At 40.8% G+C, this 22,046-nt stretch overlaps 1 protein-coding gene across 2 annotated transcripts in view; it reads right to left on the bottom strand.

The window, feature by feature from the left end:
- Nucleotides 1–1,693: 1,693 nt before the first annotated feature.
- The window catches only part of LOC135947446 (thyrotropin-releasing hormone receptor-like), an 85,185-nt gene continuing 64,832 nt past the window's right edge, over nt 1,694–22,046 (bottom strand). The window contains exons 2-3 of one of the 2 annotated variants that reach the window (XM_065496325.1): nt 15,545–15,725; nt 1,694–3,777 (exon numbers count right to left, since the gene is read on the bottom strand). In XM_065496325.1, the coding sequence (XP_065352397.1) occupies nt 3,030–3,777; nt 15,545–15,725 (929 nt within the window). In that variant the 3' untranslated portion in view covers nt 1,694–3,029. Of the gene's footprint in view, nt 3,778–8,053; nt 10,677–15,544; nt 15,726–22,046 lie in introns of those variants that run through there. The other variant, XM_065496324.1, reaches the window with a different exon arrangement.

The raw sequence follows: 22,046 nt of genomic DNA, 5'->3' as shown, positions 1-22,046 counted from the left end.
TTTAATATTTTTATTTTTCTATTCGCGGCTACGCCCCTTTAAAATTGTAGAGGAAGCAACGGAGTAAAATTTTGTGCAAGCACTTAGTTTGAATGAACGCCCAAATTAAGTTCAAAATAATTAATTTTTTAACAATAAAATATATTTTTGTTTTAAAAACTGTTTCTGTGAACCAGATCATAAAATATTTTTCTCTTTACATTTTTTTGCATCTATTCCACAATACATCTTTTTCATACCCATCGAACGTGGCGCCACCGGCTGAAACAAAAACTAACCTCTGGTTCTTATGCAACCGGGTTAGCACAATAGCTGCGCGGATAGCCTATCCAGGTTTTGCAGGCGCTTGACGCTTGAAGAAATTTTCGTATCGCTAACCATTGATTCGGTCGAGATTCGACTGTTAGGTTGGTTCTGACATTGCTACTCACACAATTTGGAAAAGCGAATCTATGATTTTAAAGGTTTTGTAATGTAAAGATTATTTTCAAGTGGTTTCCAACGGGGATACATTATATTACGATGACTTCGGTCTGATTGATCAGTTTTCCGCAAACATTCCTCACCTGAATATTATTTTTTTTTCTGAATACATATCACAACATGCACTTTGACTTTGATGAGAATAAATGACGTTATTGATTTTGTTATTTAAATATTAACCTCCATGGTTTAAACTATAGTTGTATTATATTTTTCGCATTAAGATTAAGTTCTTTGTTTTAAATTTATTTTAAAAATTAAGTTCATTAAGGGGAAGCGATTTAAAATTAGTCGAAAAAAATTCATTTGTAACCAGATAATATAAATATTTTAAAAAGTATTAAAAAATATTTACCCTGGCACGCCTTTCATAGATATTATATTCTTAACTGCTCTAAATATTCCCTCCGTTATAAAAAATGTTTTTGTATTTTTTATCTGTTGTGTTCTGAATGTGGGGAGGTGTGGAGCAAAGTTACTCTGCTGATCCGCAGTAAAAATCACTTTGAATCTAAATATTTGCTTCCATTTTGAATCACTCCCAACTTATATCCAAATTTTGTAAAGAAGTTATATTTTTAATATTTTCCATGAAATAAGGATGCAGTTGACAGTATAGGAATAAAATAAAACAATGCTTTTTTTGCAACGGTGAATTCTCGAATCCTTGAGTGTGGCGGTCAATCAAGCCATATTTTGTCTGTACTTTTTAGCACTTTGAAACAAGCTGCAAACTATAAGAAACAGCGGTATTTTTCTTTTAATTTTAGGAAGTGTTTCATAATAAATATATTTTGCCCCATAAAGTGCTGAAAGCAATTTAACTTTATTTTTTCTTGCATGAGCATTGGAAAAAACAGTTTTCTGATGTAATGTGGCATCTGCTCCACAGTACTTTGCGATGATCAAGTAAAGTTTATTGGTGCGGTCGTCTCGCTGATCCCTCCATTTTGGGGTGCACGCCCTCGCCGCACCTGCTTGTTTTGCTCCTTTCGTCTGGAGCCTGGAATGAATAAATCCGACTCAAGAGCCAGGTGGGGTAAACAAACTGGTTGCATTAATTTGCAGCAGGCTGACACGGGGATTGCTCACCCCGACGCGGCGAGAGCCTTAATTGAAATTACCTGCGTGTCGCCAGAATTAATTAAAATGCGGTTGGCCAGGCTGAAAGAGGAGGTAAAATCGAGAAGTAAAGAAGAAGACACCGGCGTTGTATTGCTCTTTTTTTGTTTATTTGTCTAGCTGCGCTTACATCCGACTAAAGTAGGTTAATGCATATTGCTTTTTGCTAAACGCCGAGATCCTTCTCTTGTGTTATTTTTTTTCGCTTGAAACAGCTACATAGCTAGAGTAACAATTATGTGTGTAACACCGTGTATGGCACATTCACGTATTAGACGATGAGAGTGGTAAATATCTTATTGTGATAGATGCGAGTCAGTCGTCGATTAGATGAGATATAATTTACACGCATTGTATTATAATGACAGTAAATTTTCAACATTCAGTTGTTTCAATTGTTAAAAATAAAATCATTCTCAAATTTCGTGACTTGACTTTACAAAAAAGCTGAACATTAAAAATTACTGGCTTGTCTCTATTTCATTTTAAGGCTCTGATAAAGGAACTACAAGAATACAGAAATAAATTTCATTCTTTATCGCGTCTTATTTTTTTGCCTTTCTTATACAAATACGTGCCTATAAACAGTTATAAATTCCAACGTTTGATCTTTTCGTGAATACAAGACACGTACATTTAAGACACCCAAGTTGCTGCCCACCAAAGGTATGTATATCATTTCCACGTACATTCATAAAATGGCAAGATTCGTGATCAGTACAAATTTCGCTACAATAATATATCACATCCATCGATTGAATAATGTAAACATACACAATACATGCAAAATATAGTCGAGTTTGAAGAATGGACATTGAAAAGGATATATAAGTTAACACAATAGGAGTAATAGTATATTATGTATATACTTTGGTGTAGATTAGAGAGATATTACTTTACTGCTATTTATTAATTTTACTGTGGCAAGAAAGGTATTAAGCTCAACAAAGTGTGAAAAAGTAAAACAAGTAATGAATAGTTAAAAGTTTTTCAACGGTTAAAACATATTGTCATTTCAATATTCGTGTTTGATTTTAATTAGCCTAAATTTAAAACACCCCCGTTGCCTGTTAAACGATGTTTAATGCTTCGTGCATGACCTTCCATGAAAATCATGCACAATATGATTGATTAAATATCATCTCTTAAAATTCAGTTAAAATTTTTCTGTCTCGCTAGAGAGATTGAATTTTCGAACTAAATTTTCAGGGTGATAAAATTAATAATGCATTGAATAACTTTGAACCATTTTGAGTTTCCCCTGCAAAAGCTGGAAACATCAATCGCGACTGTTTTGTTAATACTTTATGATTCAATCGAGCGTGATGGTGTAGCCCTTGGCTCGCTCTTTCATCCTGCGTAAAATCAGTCTTTCAGCATAAATGCACGCGACTTTGGCGCTCCTGTTCAGCGGCCTGTGCCGGTCATACGTAGCTCTCGCCCTTGGCCTTCTTCTCGGCGCTGACGGACGGCTTGCGGACTACGAACGACTGCTGCTGCTTGCACCTGGCGCCGGTGCTGCAGACCGAGTGGTTGCGGCGCCAGGAGGCGGCACTCTCGCTGGTTGACGAGGTGCGCTGCGTGGACGAGCTGGCGCCGTTGCGGCCGATGAGCAGCGAGTCACCCGTGCCCGAGGTGCGGGTGGCCCTGCGGCGCAGGCCCGTCCTCACGCCGCACAGCCTGGCGAAGCCGTCCCTGAACTTGGACGACATCAGGTTGTACAGGATGGGGTTGACGGCCGAGTTGAGGTAGAGCATGACGCGGCAGAAGTAGAGCAAATTGTAGTAGCCCTCGACGCCGAGCGACATAACCGCCTCCGGCGGCACGATGATGATCCACAGGGTGAGCGCCCTGAACGGCAGCAGGCAGAGGAAGAAGCTGAGCACCACGGTGCCCAGCATCAGCACCACCTGCCGGCGGTAGCGTAGGATGTGGCCCGAGTAGCGCTGCTGCGCGCTCATCGACTTGGCCAGCGCCGGGTTGGCGGTCAGGTTGCGCGCAATGATCGAGTACAGCACGACCAGGATGGCCAGCGGAAAGATGAAGAAGAGAGAGGTGATCGAGATGAAGAAGAACACCGGCCAGAAGGTGTCCGCCTTGGTGAAGCACACGGGCACCATGCTGCCGTCGAAGTACTCCTCCAGGCGGTACTCGGCTACCGCCAGGATCGGGCTGCAACATAGAAAACAGCACGCAGCTCGGGTCAGCGCACGCATTTACAGCAGCTCACAATCAGTGGTTAGTCACACTGCCGGCTCATGCAAATGCGGACGAGTCGGTTTCAGGGAGGTTGCAAGACGTCAGCTGGCCGAAATATTTGGACTTGGCCGACTGTGTCAACCGAAACTGCAAAAGCCATATATAAGCCAGGACAATGGGAAATTTTCGCATTTCTTGAATGAAAGAAGGGGTAAGAAATTACGAAAATGGTATGCTCTGCGTGCAGTTGACTAAGGTTACACGTTACACGCTGATTATGAGAAATTTGAAAATAAATTTTAAATTACACGCTATCAACAGTTAAGTCAGCTCCACAGGTCCCAGCAGAACTTTACCTTAAAAAATTCTTCATTAAAACAAAAAAAACGATATAAATGAATAGAAAGACTATTAAAGGACTATTAAACGCACTAAGCGATCAACTCTAAACTATGTACAGTTTTGATGCCTCTTTCATTGGAAAATTTTGCGAGACCTATTTGAATAATATGGTATTTTATGACAACACTTACCGCAGAAAATATGTAGTAAATTCATCGTTTGGTTCACAACGAAAATTCTGAGAGCGTGTTATATTGATTTTCATCGCGATTTTCACTTTCAGCCGCCCATCCTTAGTCAATTCTTCGCAGATTAAAGCAATTTCGTAATTTCTTAGTTTTCATATTTTTATTTCCACCTGCTTGTATTATCTTCTAGTTTTTAGTGTCCAAAAATATAATACATGTTTTGTCCATTTTTCTAAATTATATTTCTTCGTCCATTTGTGAAAATCACAGGTACTCATCTAAACAGCTGAAAAGCCACTGTTATGAGCACAATTTATTAAAAAAAATGATTCAATCTTGCCTTTTTTTATGGAAGTGATTCAAAATGCCAATACCCTAGTATCGTAGTAAAAACGATATTTGAAATAACGTGACGTTAATAATTATCTCAATCAGCTAAAGCAGATGTTACATAAAAGTCTTTGAAATATCTAAAATCCATTGTAGCAGGATTGAATCAAAAAGCGCCAAAAATTTTCCTAAAATAAACGATGGCAGCTGTAAGAGATAATTGTGATTTATTCAATTGTTGTTGTATTGGTAATCAAACAACTTCGCGTTTCAATCACTCGAAACATTTTCACAAAAACACGGTTAATTTTGAAATAAAATAATTTTACGGCCTCTATTGTTAGACGAAACAAAAACTCAACTTACGAGGAAAAAACGTCAATGCTTTTACGCTATAAAATAATAAAAATGTTATGAAGTTAACCATTTTGGCCAAGCTGATATTTCAATCTATAGAATTATCACCTATCAGACCTTTCCCGTCGGTTGCCAGGACAACAACCATTAAAATCATCTGCAAACCGCGAAAACTAGTTATTGGCAACGCTTTAGCAACGATGTGGGGAACGCGGGGGAAATCCGACACCAAAATTGCATGCAGGGTGCAGATGGGTGGTCTGCTGCGATTGATGTGAATTGGGTTGGGTTAAATTTCAGCGGGAGGGCGGGCGGGCATGGGGTGCAATCAGGCAGCAGCAGACAGACGTCTCGCAAATTGCTTTCCATCAGCCGACAGCCAAGCAGGCTAACTGGAATACTTTTGCGCTAATGGAACGCGACGTGCACGGCAATCAGCACCGATGCAAAACACCACAACAAAACAGCAATGGACACACGGTGTGAGATAACACATATACACACACACACATTTCAGACCCAAGCACACGGCCGATGACCTAGAATCTAATTTCAAAATGACGCCCTCGCTGAGATAGCCGGTCCATGCATCGAAGGGGAGCGAGCATCATCACCCTTTTACTTTTACCTGCTTTTCCAATTAGCAGGGTGCAGAGGAGCCAAAGAGAACGTGTCGATCGATTCCGACGAAAAGATGGTAACAGGATTGTAATATTCCCACCGAGTCGCGTTTTAATGCATTTGTAATATTATTTATAGCCGAGGGCGCACGCGGTGGCGCATAATAAAAGGAGCAGACGGCGACTGAATACGAAGAGCGGACGGCCAGGAAATGAAACGGAGGATTAAACGCGACGCGCTGAGTGATGCGATGCGAATTTAATGTTCGCAATCGCTTTTAACCCCGAGATATGAGTATTAATGCTTCCTTGGCGAGTTGTAATTTGCCATCGTAGTTCCCAACTCTCACCTTTCAACGCCTGAAGAGAGAATGAGATATGTACGCATAAACTGTGGAAATAAAGTGACAGGTGCTGCAAGGTATTGAAATACGGTTCTGAGTTTAATCGGCTTTTTAATGATATATTACGACAGGTTGTCAGGAACTTTATTTGATATTTGCCTTAGCTGAAAATAATGATCAGCTTACAAAAAATATGATTATAATAGGAGCATTTGACGTTGAAATGATTGATAAGCAGCTTTCCCAAGGAAATAATACAAAAATAAAAGGAGCTAAAATTTTACAAGCAAAATAAATATATTTATGTTTGTTATCCCTAACTGTTTTGTTTTCAAGAGACGAAAAATAAATATGATAATGAAAAGAAATCACAATCGAAAATCTTGTTTTAAACGAATGTTGGAAAGCAGCCATATTTCGCCTCCGCGTAGAGATGTGCGATTTACTGCTTTTAACATACACAAAAGAAGCTTTTCATGCCAATGTGATCGATAGACGATATTGTAGATATTTGCTCCAGCCCGTTCCCATTTAACGACAACAGTAAAACTCTGTACACTGAGAGTCGACTGCTCAAAAGGGCAACTGATAGAGCGAGTTGATTTATATTTTATTGCTGCTTTTTGTATCACTGCACTTCGATAATTTAACAAAAGTCGCCGATTAAGTCATGCAAGCATGAAATTTGTTCAATAAATTGTTGAGTCGTTTCAAAACGCGTCCTCCTGCATTATTGGCACGAAAGGCGAGCAGGAAACAAGATGGAATTATTGCAGTCAATAGGCACGAGTGTGTTATTTCAGATAAAATATATATAATATATCGAGTCCAGTCAGCGCGCTGGGTGATTTATCGCTCGCGTCCCAGAATGCAGCACAGTAATAACGGCTCAGCGGTGCGAGAAGACGGCTTTATTGGCTATCCACTCACGATTCGAGCGTCCACGCCGAAACCTACACTGCGAGAAATGCCTACGAAATGACATGGTAACACGCACACACGCATGCAGAGCTAGAAATTGGTCTTCTCTTCTTCTCGATGACTTACCGCCGGCCGAGGTTGTGCCCTCTTTGCAGCTTCGCCTCTTAAAGGACCTAAAAGGGTGTCAGTATGGTGATAATAAAACGAGGCTGTACGTGTGCGAGAAATGAAATATAGCGCAGCGGACGTTCATCTCTGCACTCGAGTGGCAAAGCGGCAACCAGCAGTCGGGGAGCGTGTTATTTAAACGATTTCGTCGCTAACAGCAGCTGGTGGGAAAAAGTGCATCAAGACGGCACGTCCTTTTGTTCTGGAAATGGGACACAATCTCCTTTTGTGCGGCAAATGGCTTCAACTGACTGCAAGAAGTTATACTTCTCGGCTTTTGTTCCTAATGGCTTGTTGCTAATTCTTCCCTTCAGAGGCCGGCCAAATGAATCAAATTTCAGATGGACTCGTAAGCGGATATAGGCCCCCAAACAACGGACCGCAAAGGGTGAACAGACGCCTCTATCAACCCCAATGCGTTTACAGACCAGGATACGGAGAATTGTATGTAAATTAAACATTTTTCTAGAAAAAAGGTTGATTTCTTTAATTTCAAATTGGTTCTGCTTTAAAAAATCAGAAAAGAAGTTCAGGGGACAAAAATATGGTATTTTGCGGCGTTCAAGGAATAAAAGCTGTGTGAAGCAACCTACACCTCAAAGGGCAACACTGTAGCTGGATCCGTGTCCCACTTCGCAGCAAGAATTAAATCCACCGATTCGCGCATTTTACAATACTGCCTGGCTTCCTAGCGTGCGAACACACATTGCTTTTAATTGTGATCAATTTAAAGGAGTCTTCAAAGCGTGTGCGTCCGTCGACTGCTGCGCCGTAATACGAATTAACTGCACACATAGGGAATCTGTATATGTACAAGTGGAGCGTCTCTCTGCTTCGACTCGATTAAATCCAAGTGCTCAACGGCTGCACAGCTGTAATTGCATTACCGGCAGCAGGAAAACAGAGACAGACATTATTCCTTTGTAGAAAAAATAGGGTTGTCGCTGTGGGCGGACATATTGATATCAAAGTGAAGATGTTTCAGCTTAATTCATTTATTTAGACATTAATGGAACCATCTTAAGATGAGAGACAAACAAAAAGAGCGATAAGACTCACCATTCGATAAGTACACAAAAATAGTTTGGATCTTGCTCGTTTCATGGAGTTCTTTTCGTAATATCAACACGAGAATTGTCGGATTGAAAAGAGAGATTGGGGAATGTGGATGAATAAGTATTTTAGGGAATCGACATGAAGTGCAATTCCTGCTTTGCTTACAGAGAACGTTATTATTTTGTTTTTACGCGTAAGGTGAGATACAGAGATGGAAGAGTACAGCGAGTTTCGAGTGTGACGTGTTGCACAAAATGCGAGCATAAGAGCGCGGCTAACGACAATACCACTGAGTTATTATTCTTGACTTTGGAATGTGATTCAGCGCAGATAAGAGTGCGGTAAGTGTAAAACATAAATCCGTTCCACAACACAGTTAACAAACATGAGATACATTTAAACAGCAACGACCGATTAATTATTTGCGCACAAAAATTGCACAGAGCGAGTATAGCAACTGGGTTTTCTTGCGGCAGCACCAAACGTCGAGCATTCTCGTTGTCCACTTTTTGCACGCTTCTCCTAGTCGGTGTAGAAGTTTTGATTGCAATAGAATAATTTAAACGTGTAAATACATCTGGTTGTTTCGATAAAACAAGTAAATTAGATCGATTCAACAATTGTTATAAAATACTTCATCAGTCTTGCTGCGAGCATTCCCTGAATATAAAGGAGATATCGTACAATGAAAAGGTTCACAAACGCGAGTTTTACCACCGTAATATCATCACTTGATCGGCCCAATGATCATTTCACTTGCCGGAATTTCATAATCAATATGTTCAAGAGGCAAAATCATTGCGGTTAATACTTCTTAAGGAGAAATTCCAGCCAGAAAGATTACATTCATTTCACTGATTGTGAGAGTTAACGGCTATTAAACGACTTCAAACACCACATCGAATGTTCTAATTTCGAATTTTCAGCTTTTCTTATCAAAAACGTCGTCGTTTCGCATTAGGGTAACCCGATTCGAGAGATTTAACTTTTCATAAAACATAGCAATTGTGTTAAGCGTCAAAGGTGAATATTTCAACCTGAAGAGCATATAATATATATGTGTATGATGAGAAACTGCGCACGCCTACACTCTACACAGCCTCTGCGCAGATGCAAAATACGAATAAAAAAGAGAGTTAAACAAACCAACGCATTGGTCGATTTTTTTTTAATTTTCAATATCGTGAATGTCTGTTGGTGCGCAGAATGATTTATGAATCGTCAGAAAAAAATTCCTTCTTTAGCATAAAAATATTTTGCATTTTTGAAAACTCACGGCTGAAAAATATTGAAGAGAAACTTTCGTACAATTCAAAATACTCTGAGAAAGTTTTTTAACTGCTACAAATGGAGAGTTAATTTGAAAAGTGCTTCTTTGTACCAGTGATTCATTTATGGAGTTTTAAGAAAATCTTATCCAGCACCTCTGTTAAGTGAAGTGCACGTTAGAGCCCTATTGTAAAGTTCTTGCTTGGTGCACATGCTCTGATTATAGACCGAGTTACGAATTATTCCAAGGTCGCACCACAATAGTTTAGTTTCTAAACCAACTGAACATCTGATGAACCGATCAAAGGCACGAACGTTCTGCGCACCAACGCGACGCTAGGGACTCCTAAACGTAGCTCTCGGGCTGAGCGTCGAAGCTGCCCTGTCTGACGGTGAATCGCGCTAGCACGGCCGCCGACCCGGCTGAGGTGGTACCGGGCTCGAGACTAGTAGACGGGTTGCGCACGATCAGGGACTTGCGGGTGCCGTTCTTGGGGCTGGCGTTGTTGTTCTCCCTGGTGTCGCAGTGTGACAGCCTGGTCGAGTTGTGCCTGTTGTTGTGGTAGAAGCTCGAGTAGGAGAGCGAAGTGAGGGTGCCGTTGCGCGTAAACACGGTGCCCGACATGCGGCTGCCGGCGAGGTCGCCGCGCTGCACGGTGGTCAGGTCGGCGGCGCTGCCCTGCAGGCGGTTTAGCTCGCTGCCGCGGCGCCATCGGCCGCGGCGCCGCCGGCGAAGGCCGCACAACCTGGAGAAGCCGAGCCGGAACTTGGACGACATCAGGTTGTAGAGGATGGGGTTGATGGCCGAGTTGAGGTAGAACATGACGCGGCAGAAGTAGAGCAAATTGTAGTAGCCTTCGACGCCGAGCCGGAACACCGTCTCGGACGGCACCACTATGATCCACAGGGTGAGCACCCGGAACGGCATCAGGCAGATGAAGAAGGAGACGACCACCGTGCCCAGCATCAGCACCACTTGGCGGCGGGCGCGCAGGTTGCTGCTCTCGCCACCCTGCTGCTGTCCGCTGGTGCTGGACAGGGTGCCACCGGGTGTACCGGCCGACTTGCACCCCGGCGGACCCGGCTCAGCCATCAAGTGGCGCGCGATCACCGTGTACAGCGCCATCAGCACGCACAGTGGCAGCAGGAAGAAGACCGCGATGGTCGTGATGAAGTAGACGGCCGGCCAGATCGAGTTCGCCTGCATCAGACACACCGGCACCATGGTCGTATCGTAGTACTCGGAGAAGCGGTACTCGGCGATGAACAGGATCGGGCTGTCAACATAGAGCGGTTTACTCGCGGCGGTGAAACGCCTCGCTTCTCTGGCACAGGACTGGGACTGTGGTTAGTGCATGGTCAGTGGCAGCAAAAGGCCAGGCCGGCGGAAAGCTCGGTTAGTCAAAATTTCCACTAAAACTACAGGTATTAGTTGAATCAGAGGCAATTAAAGGGTTAGGCTAGACCAACGACGGACGAACAGATCCTACACTGAAGATGACAGAAGGGAAATTCAGAGCTGATAAAGGGTAAAAAAGTAAAGATCAATGAGAAATATCAAATTTACTTCCTGCTACACTGGGAAAGCAAGTATATCCGGAAATTGGATTCCGCTCCTTTTCGTGTTCCTCACGAAATGAGCTGCGGAAATGTAACGAGAAAACGCAGAGGTTATTGCGGTTATCAACTCAAGAAACACACGGCACAGGGAAACGAACGAGTGTAAATATCTGCGTATATGTAAATTTTTGCATAAAACTGTTGCACTCCTGTACATAAAGCCACTTTTATTGAAACGAATGACAGCACACCGGGCAGGGTTGCGAGGCTGAGGGGATTTTCACGTGTGTTACACACTGCACAAAGGGAGCACAATGTCGTGTGACACGGCTCAGTTCATTTTTATGCATTTTGGCGACCTTCCAAGTTAATGGGAAAGTGCTGAACAAACGTGATGACACGCTGGTATTGAAGGCGCGTCGAGAGCCCTGCAAAATCCGCTGCGGCGAGAGCAGACTTGGGTGCTATACGCAGCGACCAGAACCCGCTTTTATGGAAATGGCATTCGTGGACTACGCAAATTGACCGATGGAAATGACCATTAGAGCGTAAAAATGAGTGGAAGGCAGAGTAGGGCAATGACTTGAAAAACAAACACGAACATATGCGCAAATCCAGCTTTTGGACAAGATTATTAGGGGACGTAATTTTTAAAAATAACAAGGATGCTGTGCAGCTGTCAATTTGAGCTGCATAGAATGCTGTGCGCCACTTCCAAATTTCCCTTGAGAGCAGGCGAGTGTAAAGAGCAGTACACTCCCAATCAGCAGCAGCACAGAAAGCAAAGAAGCATTCAATTCAATTTTTCCTGCCATCACTTACTCGCGGGTTCGATTTCCTTCCGCTTTGCCGACCATCGAGTGCAAGCTCCGTTTCTCGGGCCGGCCGGCAGAAGAGGGTTAACAGCGCCGGCGAAATATCGCACACAAGCGTAACGACGGCCGATGTCGTAGGGCAAATCTTTGTTCTGAGTAATCGGCGTCACGTGCTTGTCACGGCCGGATGGAGTAAAACTTTGTTGCAGAAAATGAAGTCGCTGCCATAATCGTAAAGCAAAGCCGGACGGCAGAATTGCTCCCTTCCTAGCAGCTGCGTACAGCAAGCCCATTCTCCGCGTGCCTTGGAAACACGATTACGAGTTGCATTTTACTCCAACAGGGTGGCCAAATAGGGAATGCATTTTATTTTTTAAGCTGCTGGGAGGTCAAATTATAAAAAATAGAGTCTGAACAGGTAAGATTTTTTTAGGGGTGGTTAAAACAACGGGTGCTTGGAATTTTGATTGAAGAAACTTTAGTTAAATTTTATGGTTTCTTTTTAATTGAATTTTTAAACTAGGTTTTGTTCTAAAGAAACCACAATTTTGCTGTTCTTTGCATCAAAAATCGATTGATATATGGTTAAGAAAAATCCGACGATGCAGAAAATAATCGGCGCCAGTCTACTGGCGCAACCTCAAAAGCCGCGGAGGCGTGAAAGCGATTGACTCTTTGTGCAACCGTAGCCAAACAGACTGCATTATTCATGAAAATCAAGAATTAGCATGCGAGTACACTTCTGGCACATGTGTGTACGTTTTATTATTTCACTTTTTTGCGGCGCGTCGAAACCGGCTCGGCGCGCAACCTATCACAACGCCTTTTCTGCCCCGTCGACGGCGAGAGTGACATTTTAATTCTGCGTCGCTGCTCTATAATGAAAACAACACCGTCCTTAACTTATACGTACTTCCTAACTTGCAGAGCTTTAAATTGAATGCACAAGCCCTGCGTGCGTTTGCAACGGAGCGTAATTAAGTGCCCACCACCCCCTGCCGGCGTTTCGTAAAAGCGGCGACGAGACTTAGTATGTGTGTATTAAATTGAGAGTCAGCCGGTTGAGACACGCGCGTGGGATAAAAACATGCATTACTCGCTAAGAAAACTGCAATGACAACCTCACTTGCATCTATTTACGCTTTGTAAACGGTTGAAACAGCGAAAGAGGTACAATAATATACTTTTAATTTGATCAACACATTCTTAATAATCAAGCGTGATTGGAAATACAAGTTTGTAGCAAGCAGCAAAATTAATTAATGAATAAAACGCTTGTGTTTACGCCCATGGATTTGATTAAAATCGAAAGACAGGAATCAGCTTTATAATGACTTTCATATCTTCGACTTACTTTCTCTTGGGCTTTATCTTATCTAAAGTGTTCCCTTGAAACGTTTCGCGGAACCTCTGACTTTAAAACTAACGAGAAAACTTTTTTTGGTTTCATTAAACCGGGCGAAATAAGACAGGGTCTTGAAACGAAGTAGCAGATCCGAAAGGAGAGGAAAGGGATGCTCTCTGGTAGGTTTGTTTTCCATCCTCTTACGTCAGCTTTTTGGAACGAAAATACAGACGCGCACACGGCCCTTTCCGTATCAAGTATTAAGCATATGCGTGTGCTGCTGTGGAACACTTTACTGCTGAATAGTCACTTGCTCTTATATTTACGACAAGAAGCCATAAAGAGACGAAAAACGTGATGTGAAATTTGTTTGCCCTGTGGACTCCTAACAATTGTTTGTGCTGCTGAAAGCTAAAGACTTGCAGACAGGATTTGTTTGCTACAGTACAAGGCTGCACGAATAGTGGTGAAATTTTAGATGTTTTCCAAAGTGAGAATTCGTTTATGGTTTGCTTTTAAATTTCTTGATTACAAGTTTTTTCTACCCAGTTAATGGTGCAAAAGAAAAGCCGCAGCAAATATATTATGGAAACTTTGAAGTTTTAAAACATAAGTTTAGCACACAGTTTTCCTGTTTAAGTCGCTTCAGAACTATAATAAAGTGCAATCTTGGAAACCAAATTGAAATACCTATAACGCTTATTTTAGAGTTAGTAAAAGTTTACCAAAAAACTACTTGGTTTGCTCGCTGACCTTTAAGCAGAAAAAGCCCCTTTTAGGACCGCTATAATCTCGGTCCATTTAAACGCAGAGGAAAAGCACTTTCACGTTCAATTGCACCGCATGTGTATAGACACAAAAAAACGAGATTCACCGGTCGTTTTTTTTACGAGCCACTCGGGCGATAAGGCAGCTGAAATGCACGCCAAAGAGCGAATTGAGAAAAAAGCGAGGGAGGTAGTAAAATGCGCGAAATCTGCCGCGTGCGGTGCGCGCGCGAAATTTTCATGCGGTGTAATGAAAATAAATGTACGCCGAGCTGACGTTTCTCGCTCGACGCGGCTAACTAGCTGACTTGTGCGAGCTGCGGCTGCAAACTTGTTTTTAACGAGCAGGAAAAATGAAGCAGGCGTTGTGCAGATTGCCAGCGACTCTTGTGTATTTTTTTTTATCAGGCAGCACGCGTACTTTCATCTTGATAAGAGAGCAGGAAAAGCTGCAAGCAAGCGCTCGACAAGGGTTGAAAAAGCCTAATTCCACCAAACACATCATCCATTCATGAAAATATCGGATAGGGATAGAGGAATTGAATATCTGCAATTTCTTAAAAAAAAGTGTCATAAATATTTTAGGGACATTGATTTTGCAGTTGAAGAAATTATTCCAGGTTAGTCCAAAAGAGATATTATAGAGCTAAACTTGCTTGATTCTGGTTAAGACTGATTACATATATTATTCTAAATGCAAAGACAGATATTCACGAATGAATAAACGTGTTGAATAATTTGAGCGCAGCGTTGATTATTTTTTGTTTAAGTTTGTGTTGGAGCGGTACGAAAGGGAACATATACTTACAACCAACAGATAAATAGGTTGATAGTTGTTCTCTCTTTTTTGTGTCTTTAAATCCAATTTAAAGCTAACAACGAAGGCACAGTTTTTATTGTTCCCAGAAAAATTGCACAGATAATAAAATTTAATTGAATAGGTTTTAAAAGGCTTCTCAATCGAGATATCTGACCTCTATTGCAAAGATGACTTCGAACTTAACACACTCCTGTTTTTTCTTTCGTTTTAGATACATAATTTCAATTTGACTTTCTCAAAGGGGCAAGTTAATTGAAATCAATGAGCATTTTGTAAACTTTTCTCTTCGCATGCTAACTTGGTTAATCAAACGGAATAACAGCGGAGTAAAGAACTTGAATCAAAGAGAGAGCCCCGGAGAGAGTTACAGAGGAAGGTATGCAACCTGCTTACCTCAGCAATCGGCCCAGTTGCATACATTTACTTACTTGTCGCAGACACCTGGACTGTCTGACTTACTGATCGTCAATCTTGCGTACCGAATGAAATGCACACGCGCTGATTAATCTCGAATCACCACCACATATAGATCCAACCACAGATATCAATCAGACATGTATAATGTATGTATTTACAGCACTCTTCCTGCGGCCAGTGCTCGCGCTGGCAATATTTACAGCGGTCAAGCTTTTCGTTTGTCAGTATTTACAAAACACACGATTGCAAACCAGACGAGCAAATCGCGTGCTCGAAACCAGTGGCAAAAAGAAGTTGTCGAATGCAAAAGGGACCTTATGTACAGGGGTGGCTTATTTTAATTTATTTTAGCTTTTCTTTTCCAGCTAGCATTTGGATTCTGTTCGACGCATTCGCATTTCTCACGGGCTTTGAAGGTTACCTGGTGAACAGTGCTGCGAAAAGCCAGGCCAGCACGCAGATGAGGAAGGCCCTTGCCTTTGTGCACACGTAGCCTGCTTTCAGAGGCTCGCAGATGGCATAATATCGCTCGAAACTGATCGCCAGGATGGTCAGCACCGACGCGTGCGCCACGGTCAGCTCCACGAACGGGACAGCTTTGCCTGCAACAAGGTACATGGTTTGAGTATATATCAAATAGAGAATTCTTACAATTTTCATGGGTAGATGTAAAATTAATTTAAATTAGGACTAAAATATGATATTTATATCATTTTCAGTGAAGTGGAAAATTTAGTTTAAGTTACAGTAGATATATAAAAACATGTTTTTTTCACTAGCGACATCTTCCAAAAAACAGTTGAAGGGTATTTTGTTTGAATTTGGAAGTTGCAATATTGATCGTCATGGGATAGTGAATAATATATTTCGTTTTTAGCATTAGCGCTGATTCAAAACTGCAGGAAATTATGGTACGTTTGTGGGCACCTACGTCATGCAAAAATCAAAGTCCAAATTAAATGGCATTCATGGAAAATCCAAAAGTTTTCCAAGAAGCGTTAAAAGTAAAATTTTATTTTGCTGCTTTGCAATAAACTCAAATATACTTTGTTGGTAAATTAGTTAGTAGAGCACACTCTGTAATAATGCCACCTAATTAGTTTTTAATTTTCCATGTTGCGCAAAGTGTTTGCTGTTTGCAAAAAGCCAGTCAACTGCAAAGTCATATTTTTCTGGATTTTTAATCAACTTGCTCCACTGCTGCTGAACTCCATTTCGTTCCAGCTGGGCTGCAAAACGGTGAGCAGCCAAACTTTGGCCTCTGACAAGGTCCAGTAATTGCGAACTCATGCTGCGGGTAACGCGAGAGTAATGGAATTAATAAAACACGCGTTGCGAAAGTTGAGCCAGGGAAAAAAGGGTCGAATGGTTAGCCAGTGGTTTGCTGCTTCCTCCGGGAAAGAGGATCGTCACACCGTAGGCGAAAGCAAATTTACGCAGACACGCGACTCCTAAGGCGCTGTTTGTTTTTATCTTTGTTGCAGTTACTGCGAAATTCCGCAAGCACAACATGTGAAATAAAAGTCCTCAAGCGGCTTGCGCAAAATGGGAAGCGCACACGAATTGAGTAATATATTTTAATTTATAAGGCGACGCAGATGAGTTTGCCCTGCGGAAACCATAATCGGAGTATCATCAAAGGAGAAATATTTCTCAATGAACCTAGTTTTGCAAAATTCTACTTCCAGCTGGCGATTTTCACTCAGTGCTTAAAAATTTGTTTAGATTTTTTGATCTCAACTGTCTTTAAATTTCTTCACAAAATTTTTGTTTCGGATGAGTGAAAATGTAAAGGCTCAAGGACTAAATTATTTTTATTCTGATAGTTTTAAATTGATCTTTATTATGGTTCAGTAGAGAAACTCTGCCCCATACATTGCCATATAAAGACAAATGATTACATAAATCAACATAAACACCATAAGCATTAAAAAAAATGATGAAAAATTGTTCCACTCTTGAAAACTGATCATTTAAGAATCCTTGGAATGAACCTATTATCATTAGGGAATGCATAAAATCATCACTTCTTTAAAATTGATTAAAATCGTTTCGGTGTGTTTTAATGAAAGCAGAGGGCATAAATTTAAATCAATCATTACATTTTTCAACTAATGCACCTCTGGTTGGAGGATTCAAATTTACAAAATGCCCTTTTCTCATTTTGTAAAACCTTTCTGCGAATCCATCAAAATTCACGACACGCAGAAGAGATTTTTCCAATCTCTCCGCTGTTAAATTGTTTATTTCCTACCAAAATTGTATGAAGCGCAGCCAGCACAGCGAATAAATTTTTTTTACAGCTGGGAAAACGGATCGAAATAAAAAAAGGAGGACAAAACGTAGAAGTCACTCGTCAGAGCTAATAAAAGTGCACTTTATAAACTGCCGCATTTTACTGCTGCGCGCACACATACGTATAATGTCATTACCCCTACGGGCTATGCAGGTTTTATTACCTCACTGAGACCGCAACTTGCAAGGAAATTCGCAGGTAATTGCGAATTTACGAGATTTAAGTTCAATTTACTTTATAAACGGTGGTAATCAAGGTAATAACAATTTGTTAATTTCTAGTGAGCCTTTTGTAGGTCGTTGATGACTTATGAATTGAAAGATACGTCTCTTATTTGCATTAACAACTTCAATAACTAGAATAAAATTAGAAATAATCTTTTCTGTGAACAATTATGTTAGAAAAAATACATTATTTGTGTTCCTGAATATAAAAGTCATTATCTTGAATCACGCACTACATTTCAAATTTAGTATGCTATAGTTGTACTTATCATTACTCCGCATGATATTGTAGCAACTCTTTGCTATTATTGCAAGCAAAGCATAAATAGTCTTGCTTAGAAAAGACCACAGCAATCTCGCCGCACGTTCAGACGCAGAGGAAATAAATGAGCAAAAAGGCGCACAGTCTATTCAATCTGCAAGGGTCTAAGAATAAAAACACCTTTTTTGCTGCCGCTGAATTTCCTCACAGAAAGGAAATTGGGACACGGCGGCAGATCAGATAAGTGGCACTGAGTTGGAGTGTTGTGTGTAGGAACAAATTCAACAAAAGTCCCGACGGCGGGCGACTCTCATCCATATTGCTTTTTGCGAGACGCTTTTTAGACGGTGGTGGCGGCCGGCGATGGGAAAGTGGCTGTTTGATTTACAACTGGCCCTGCCTAAAATCTGAGAGAGCGTACAACTTGGCCAGTTGCGAGGAAAATAAGGGACTTCTCAGGCTTTCCGGAGGATCCCTCACTTCACTTCCGACTGCCGTGCAATCCAATTTGCACTCAATGGAGCGGAAATATCAAGAAGGGAGTGAAAATCTGCTTGTTTTACGCCGCAGGAAGTTTTGTTCCTGTGCTCGGAAAAGAAATTACGTATAACGTTTTTTGTGGAATTGTTATTTAAGGGAATTTAAGCAGAAATAAATTTTAATTAATAACTGATAACACGAAAACAATATTATAGGAGCCTTCTCATAATCAGTTTTAGATAAAGGGTCATCCAAGAATAATTATTCCCTCTTCGGTACCTAGCCAGAGAGTTTAAACTCATCACACAGTCCCATTTACGTTGGCCGTCTTGTCGCGTTAAAGATGTTTAACTTATCCAACGTGTGTCCAGATGAGATGACATTCAAGCTGACTGTAATTATCTCTTCTCACATTTCTGCAATTACCTCGTAATTTCGAGTTTCTGCAGGTGCCATAATATATATTCTCGCAACAGCTCACCGTCCTTCGTTTGCCAATAAACGCAAAAGTTTGCAGCTTACGCTCTATAGTAATTTCCATTCCAACTACTCTTAGCAACTATTTTCATTTTCTGCTCTGGTTAGTTATGCGACGCATTTTGCCCTGCAGACACGACAAAGATCTGCGAGAAAATCAATTCTGTTAATGAGACGCGGCGAGGACTGCAACTACTATAATGGTGCCGAATGCGCAACTCGCCATCTTTATCGTTTCTCGAGGCGTAATAGCAAATGATTACATTGTTTATTCATCGCTTTTAATTTGATTTGTGCTTTTGATTATTTTAAGCTTTCCATGAGCACTGACAAAACGATGAATGTAATAGAATTTCAATTTGTTTGCTAGTCACAAATTACGTTACTGTATCTCAGTTAAAGTCAAAATTATGAGAAAGGACGATACTGCTCAGGCAAACAAATCGGCTAAGACCCTGTCTGGGAGGACAAAGCTGAAGTGGGCCTAGACTAAAAGTTTTATTCAAAGCCGTCCAGTTAAGATTTCGCTTGCAACCCTTCTACTGTATATACCCTATATACCATATAAAAATACTTTCATTGACACGCAGAAATATATACTTCATTTGGCTGTTTGCAATAGAAAGGAACCCAAAATTTTGTTTTGAAAAAAATTAAAATAATCATTTTTGGGTTTCAGCTTACCCATTAAGATCATTTTCGTCTTAAATGAAAATCAGTTGTAGTAACCAAAATTTTAAACGTGGCGTGATTTTTCAGTGGCTCTGAGCTCTGATAATTTTACATTATTTATAAAACCATTATTTTAAAAACAACCTAGTAGAAGTTTTGGTTTTAAATTATATGTATACGTTGCGACTGTGGTTGTTCAATATTTTAATTGATTAAAATTTCTAATAAAAATAATTACATTTTTTTAATTGGTATCATATTTCACAAGAGCTCGCATAACCTCTTTATAGCATATAGTCATGCATTTCTCCACACTGCAAGCATTGGCTTCACATCTAGGAAGGCTAATCAAAGGTATTATTTTTCTCTTAGCAAAGTCTGCTTTTCCGTCTCTGCGGCCCTTTCAAATGCCACTGATTGCGAGAATGAAAGGGGCTGCTCTTCGATTTACTCTGTGGCCGAGCAACAAAGCGTTTGCAGTCGGGCTCGCGCACTCCTGCTCGCTGGCCAGTCGGCTAATGAAGTGTTACTGACCTACGTCAAGGCTGGCTGCCTTGCTCCACCTTCGCCCGAACCCACAATGCGTGGATTTGTATGCATGAGCGAGCCAGCACCGCCGAGTTTCTCAGAACGTACGTGTACCGAGAGTAATTGTGCACGATCCAGAACCACCTCAAGTAAGGGTCATCGAAAATCATAAATTTGTTTAGTTGGTCAATGCACCAATAAGATCGATATGGGATGCTTTCTGTTTTTGTCATGAAATAGGACTGCAAAAAGAGACGGTGGTAAAACACCTTTACTGTTATCTAGAAATAAATACGATACTTTTCAACGAGGAAATATCTGGCCCAGTTTTCTTTCAATGATTAAACATAAAAAATTTAAAACTAATCACTATAAATATTCAATAGAAATAAACATAAAATAATCATTTTTTAAGCACTAAGATTAAATTGAGTATGACAATTGATGGAATTAAGTGAATTTTCAATGTTCTAGATTTAACTTTTGTGAATTGTAAGGGAGTTTAATTTTTTTTTTAATTTCACAAAACCGACAATGCGTGATTATTTTTTGAAACTAGATTCTTTACTGTATTGTGTGCGTTGAATTCACAACTTTAACTAAGCCAAAACCAAGTCAAATGCCGTGAATTGCAAAGCATATTTGCAGCAATTATTGCATTGTGCAGGGATTGGTGCAGACTGGATGCATATTGTGTTTAAGTCAAGCACACATTGTTAGTAAAGTCGGATTTGGGAATGTCTCGTCATACTTGCTGGTTTTGAAATTCCAGCTTTTGTGTGAATGGCTTCAAGGAACACTATTTCAAGCAAAGCCCTTGTAGCGGAGGCAGCGCACTGGTCCTTTGCTTGACTAAGCTTCTCTCAATATGGCTCATTCTCACATTATTGTTTTGTATGGTTTGAATATGGATGCAGAACTTTTATTAAATGAAGAATGCTACGGGGGCTTGTTCCTTAAGCCGAAGAGGAACTAATCAAAACATTTTTTTTTAAATTTTTTTGAAGATAGCTGGAACGTTTTTTATAGCACATTTTGGATAAAATATTTGGATAAAATTTGGATAAATATTTTGGATAAAATACATATTTATGTAAATATACAATTGTAGTAGGCCATGGCTGAAGAAGGTCCTGCTTTCCTGATAAAATCAAGGAGGCGGAGAAGTTATTCGTCCGTCTTGATGCGACAACGGTACGTTTTGCCAACCTCTAGATAGCGTGTACGTATAAATGCATCAACGTGCACATCGCCAAGTTATCCAGTCACAATACGGAAGTCATTCTCGGAACAGCCTGATGCGCACATAATACAAGACGTGTTTGTTGTAAGAGTGGGACGGGCGAATTAAATCATTGCAGGCGCAGAACTGTACACAAGAAACCTTAGTCTGCACGTGACAAATATGAAGTTTGCACTTTTCTCGTCTCCTTTAGATAAAAATCTATATTCAGCTATCAACACTTTTACGAATTCAATCCCATTTTGCAATGTCCCTAGGATCCGCTGCTAAATAACTCGATTAAATTTTCGCTTGTTTGTTCCGGCGAAATTGAATGGGTAGCACAAGGCTGGACGGATGACGCTCGTGCCCTGAATTTCTCATGAGGGGCATAGAGAATTTATGCTGTGCCGCACCACACTTGCCATTGGTCACCTAACCCACACAAACAAACGGCAAGGTCCAATGCTGGTGATACGTGAGCGAAAAACTTATTTTACACGTGCACTCGGGCAGAGGCAAGTCTGCGTCAAGAACGAGAGGGATAGCAGAGGCTATTTCAGGAAATTCTGCTACACTTTTTATGTCACCGTAAAAGCTAATAATAACAAATTTATGCAAAAAAATGTTACGATACATATTTTGTATAGTAACCATGAAAAGAAAGCTGCGGACTGGTGGTAAAATAGTTGGTTGTAAATATAAATGACGAAAAAAGGCTCGTTGGTTTCTATTGATGAAAGGACAAAGCAACATTGATGC

This window comes from Cloeon dipterum, chromosome X (assembly GCF_949628265.1).
Source record: "Cloeon dipterum chromosome X, ieCloDipt1.1, whole genome shotgun sequence".
Classification (NCBI taxonomy): domain Eukaryota; kingdom Metazoa; phylum Arthropoda; class Insecta; order Ephemeroptera; family Baetidae; genus Cloeon; species Cloeon dipterum.
This window is presented reverse-complemented; position numbering and strand designations above follow the sequence as displayed.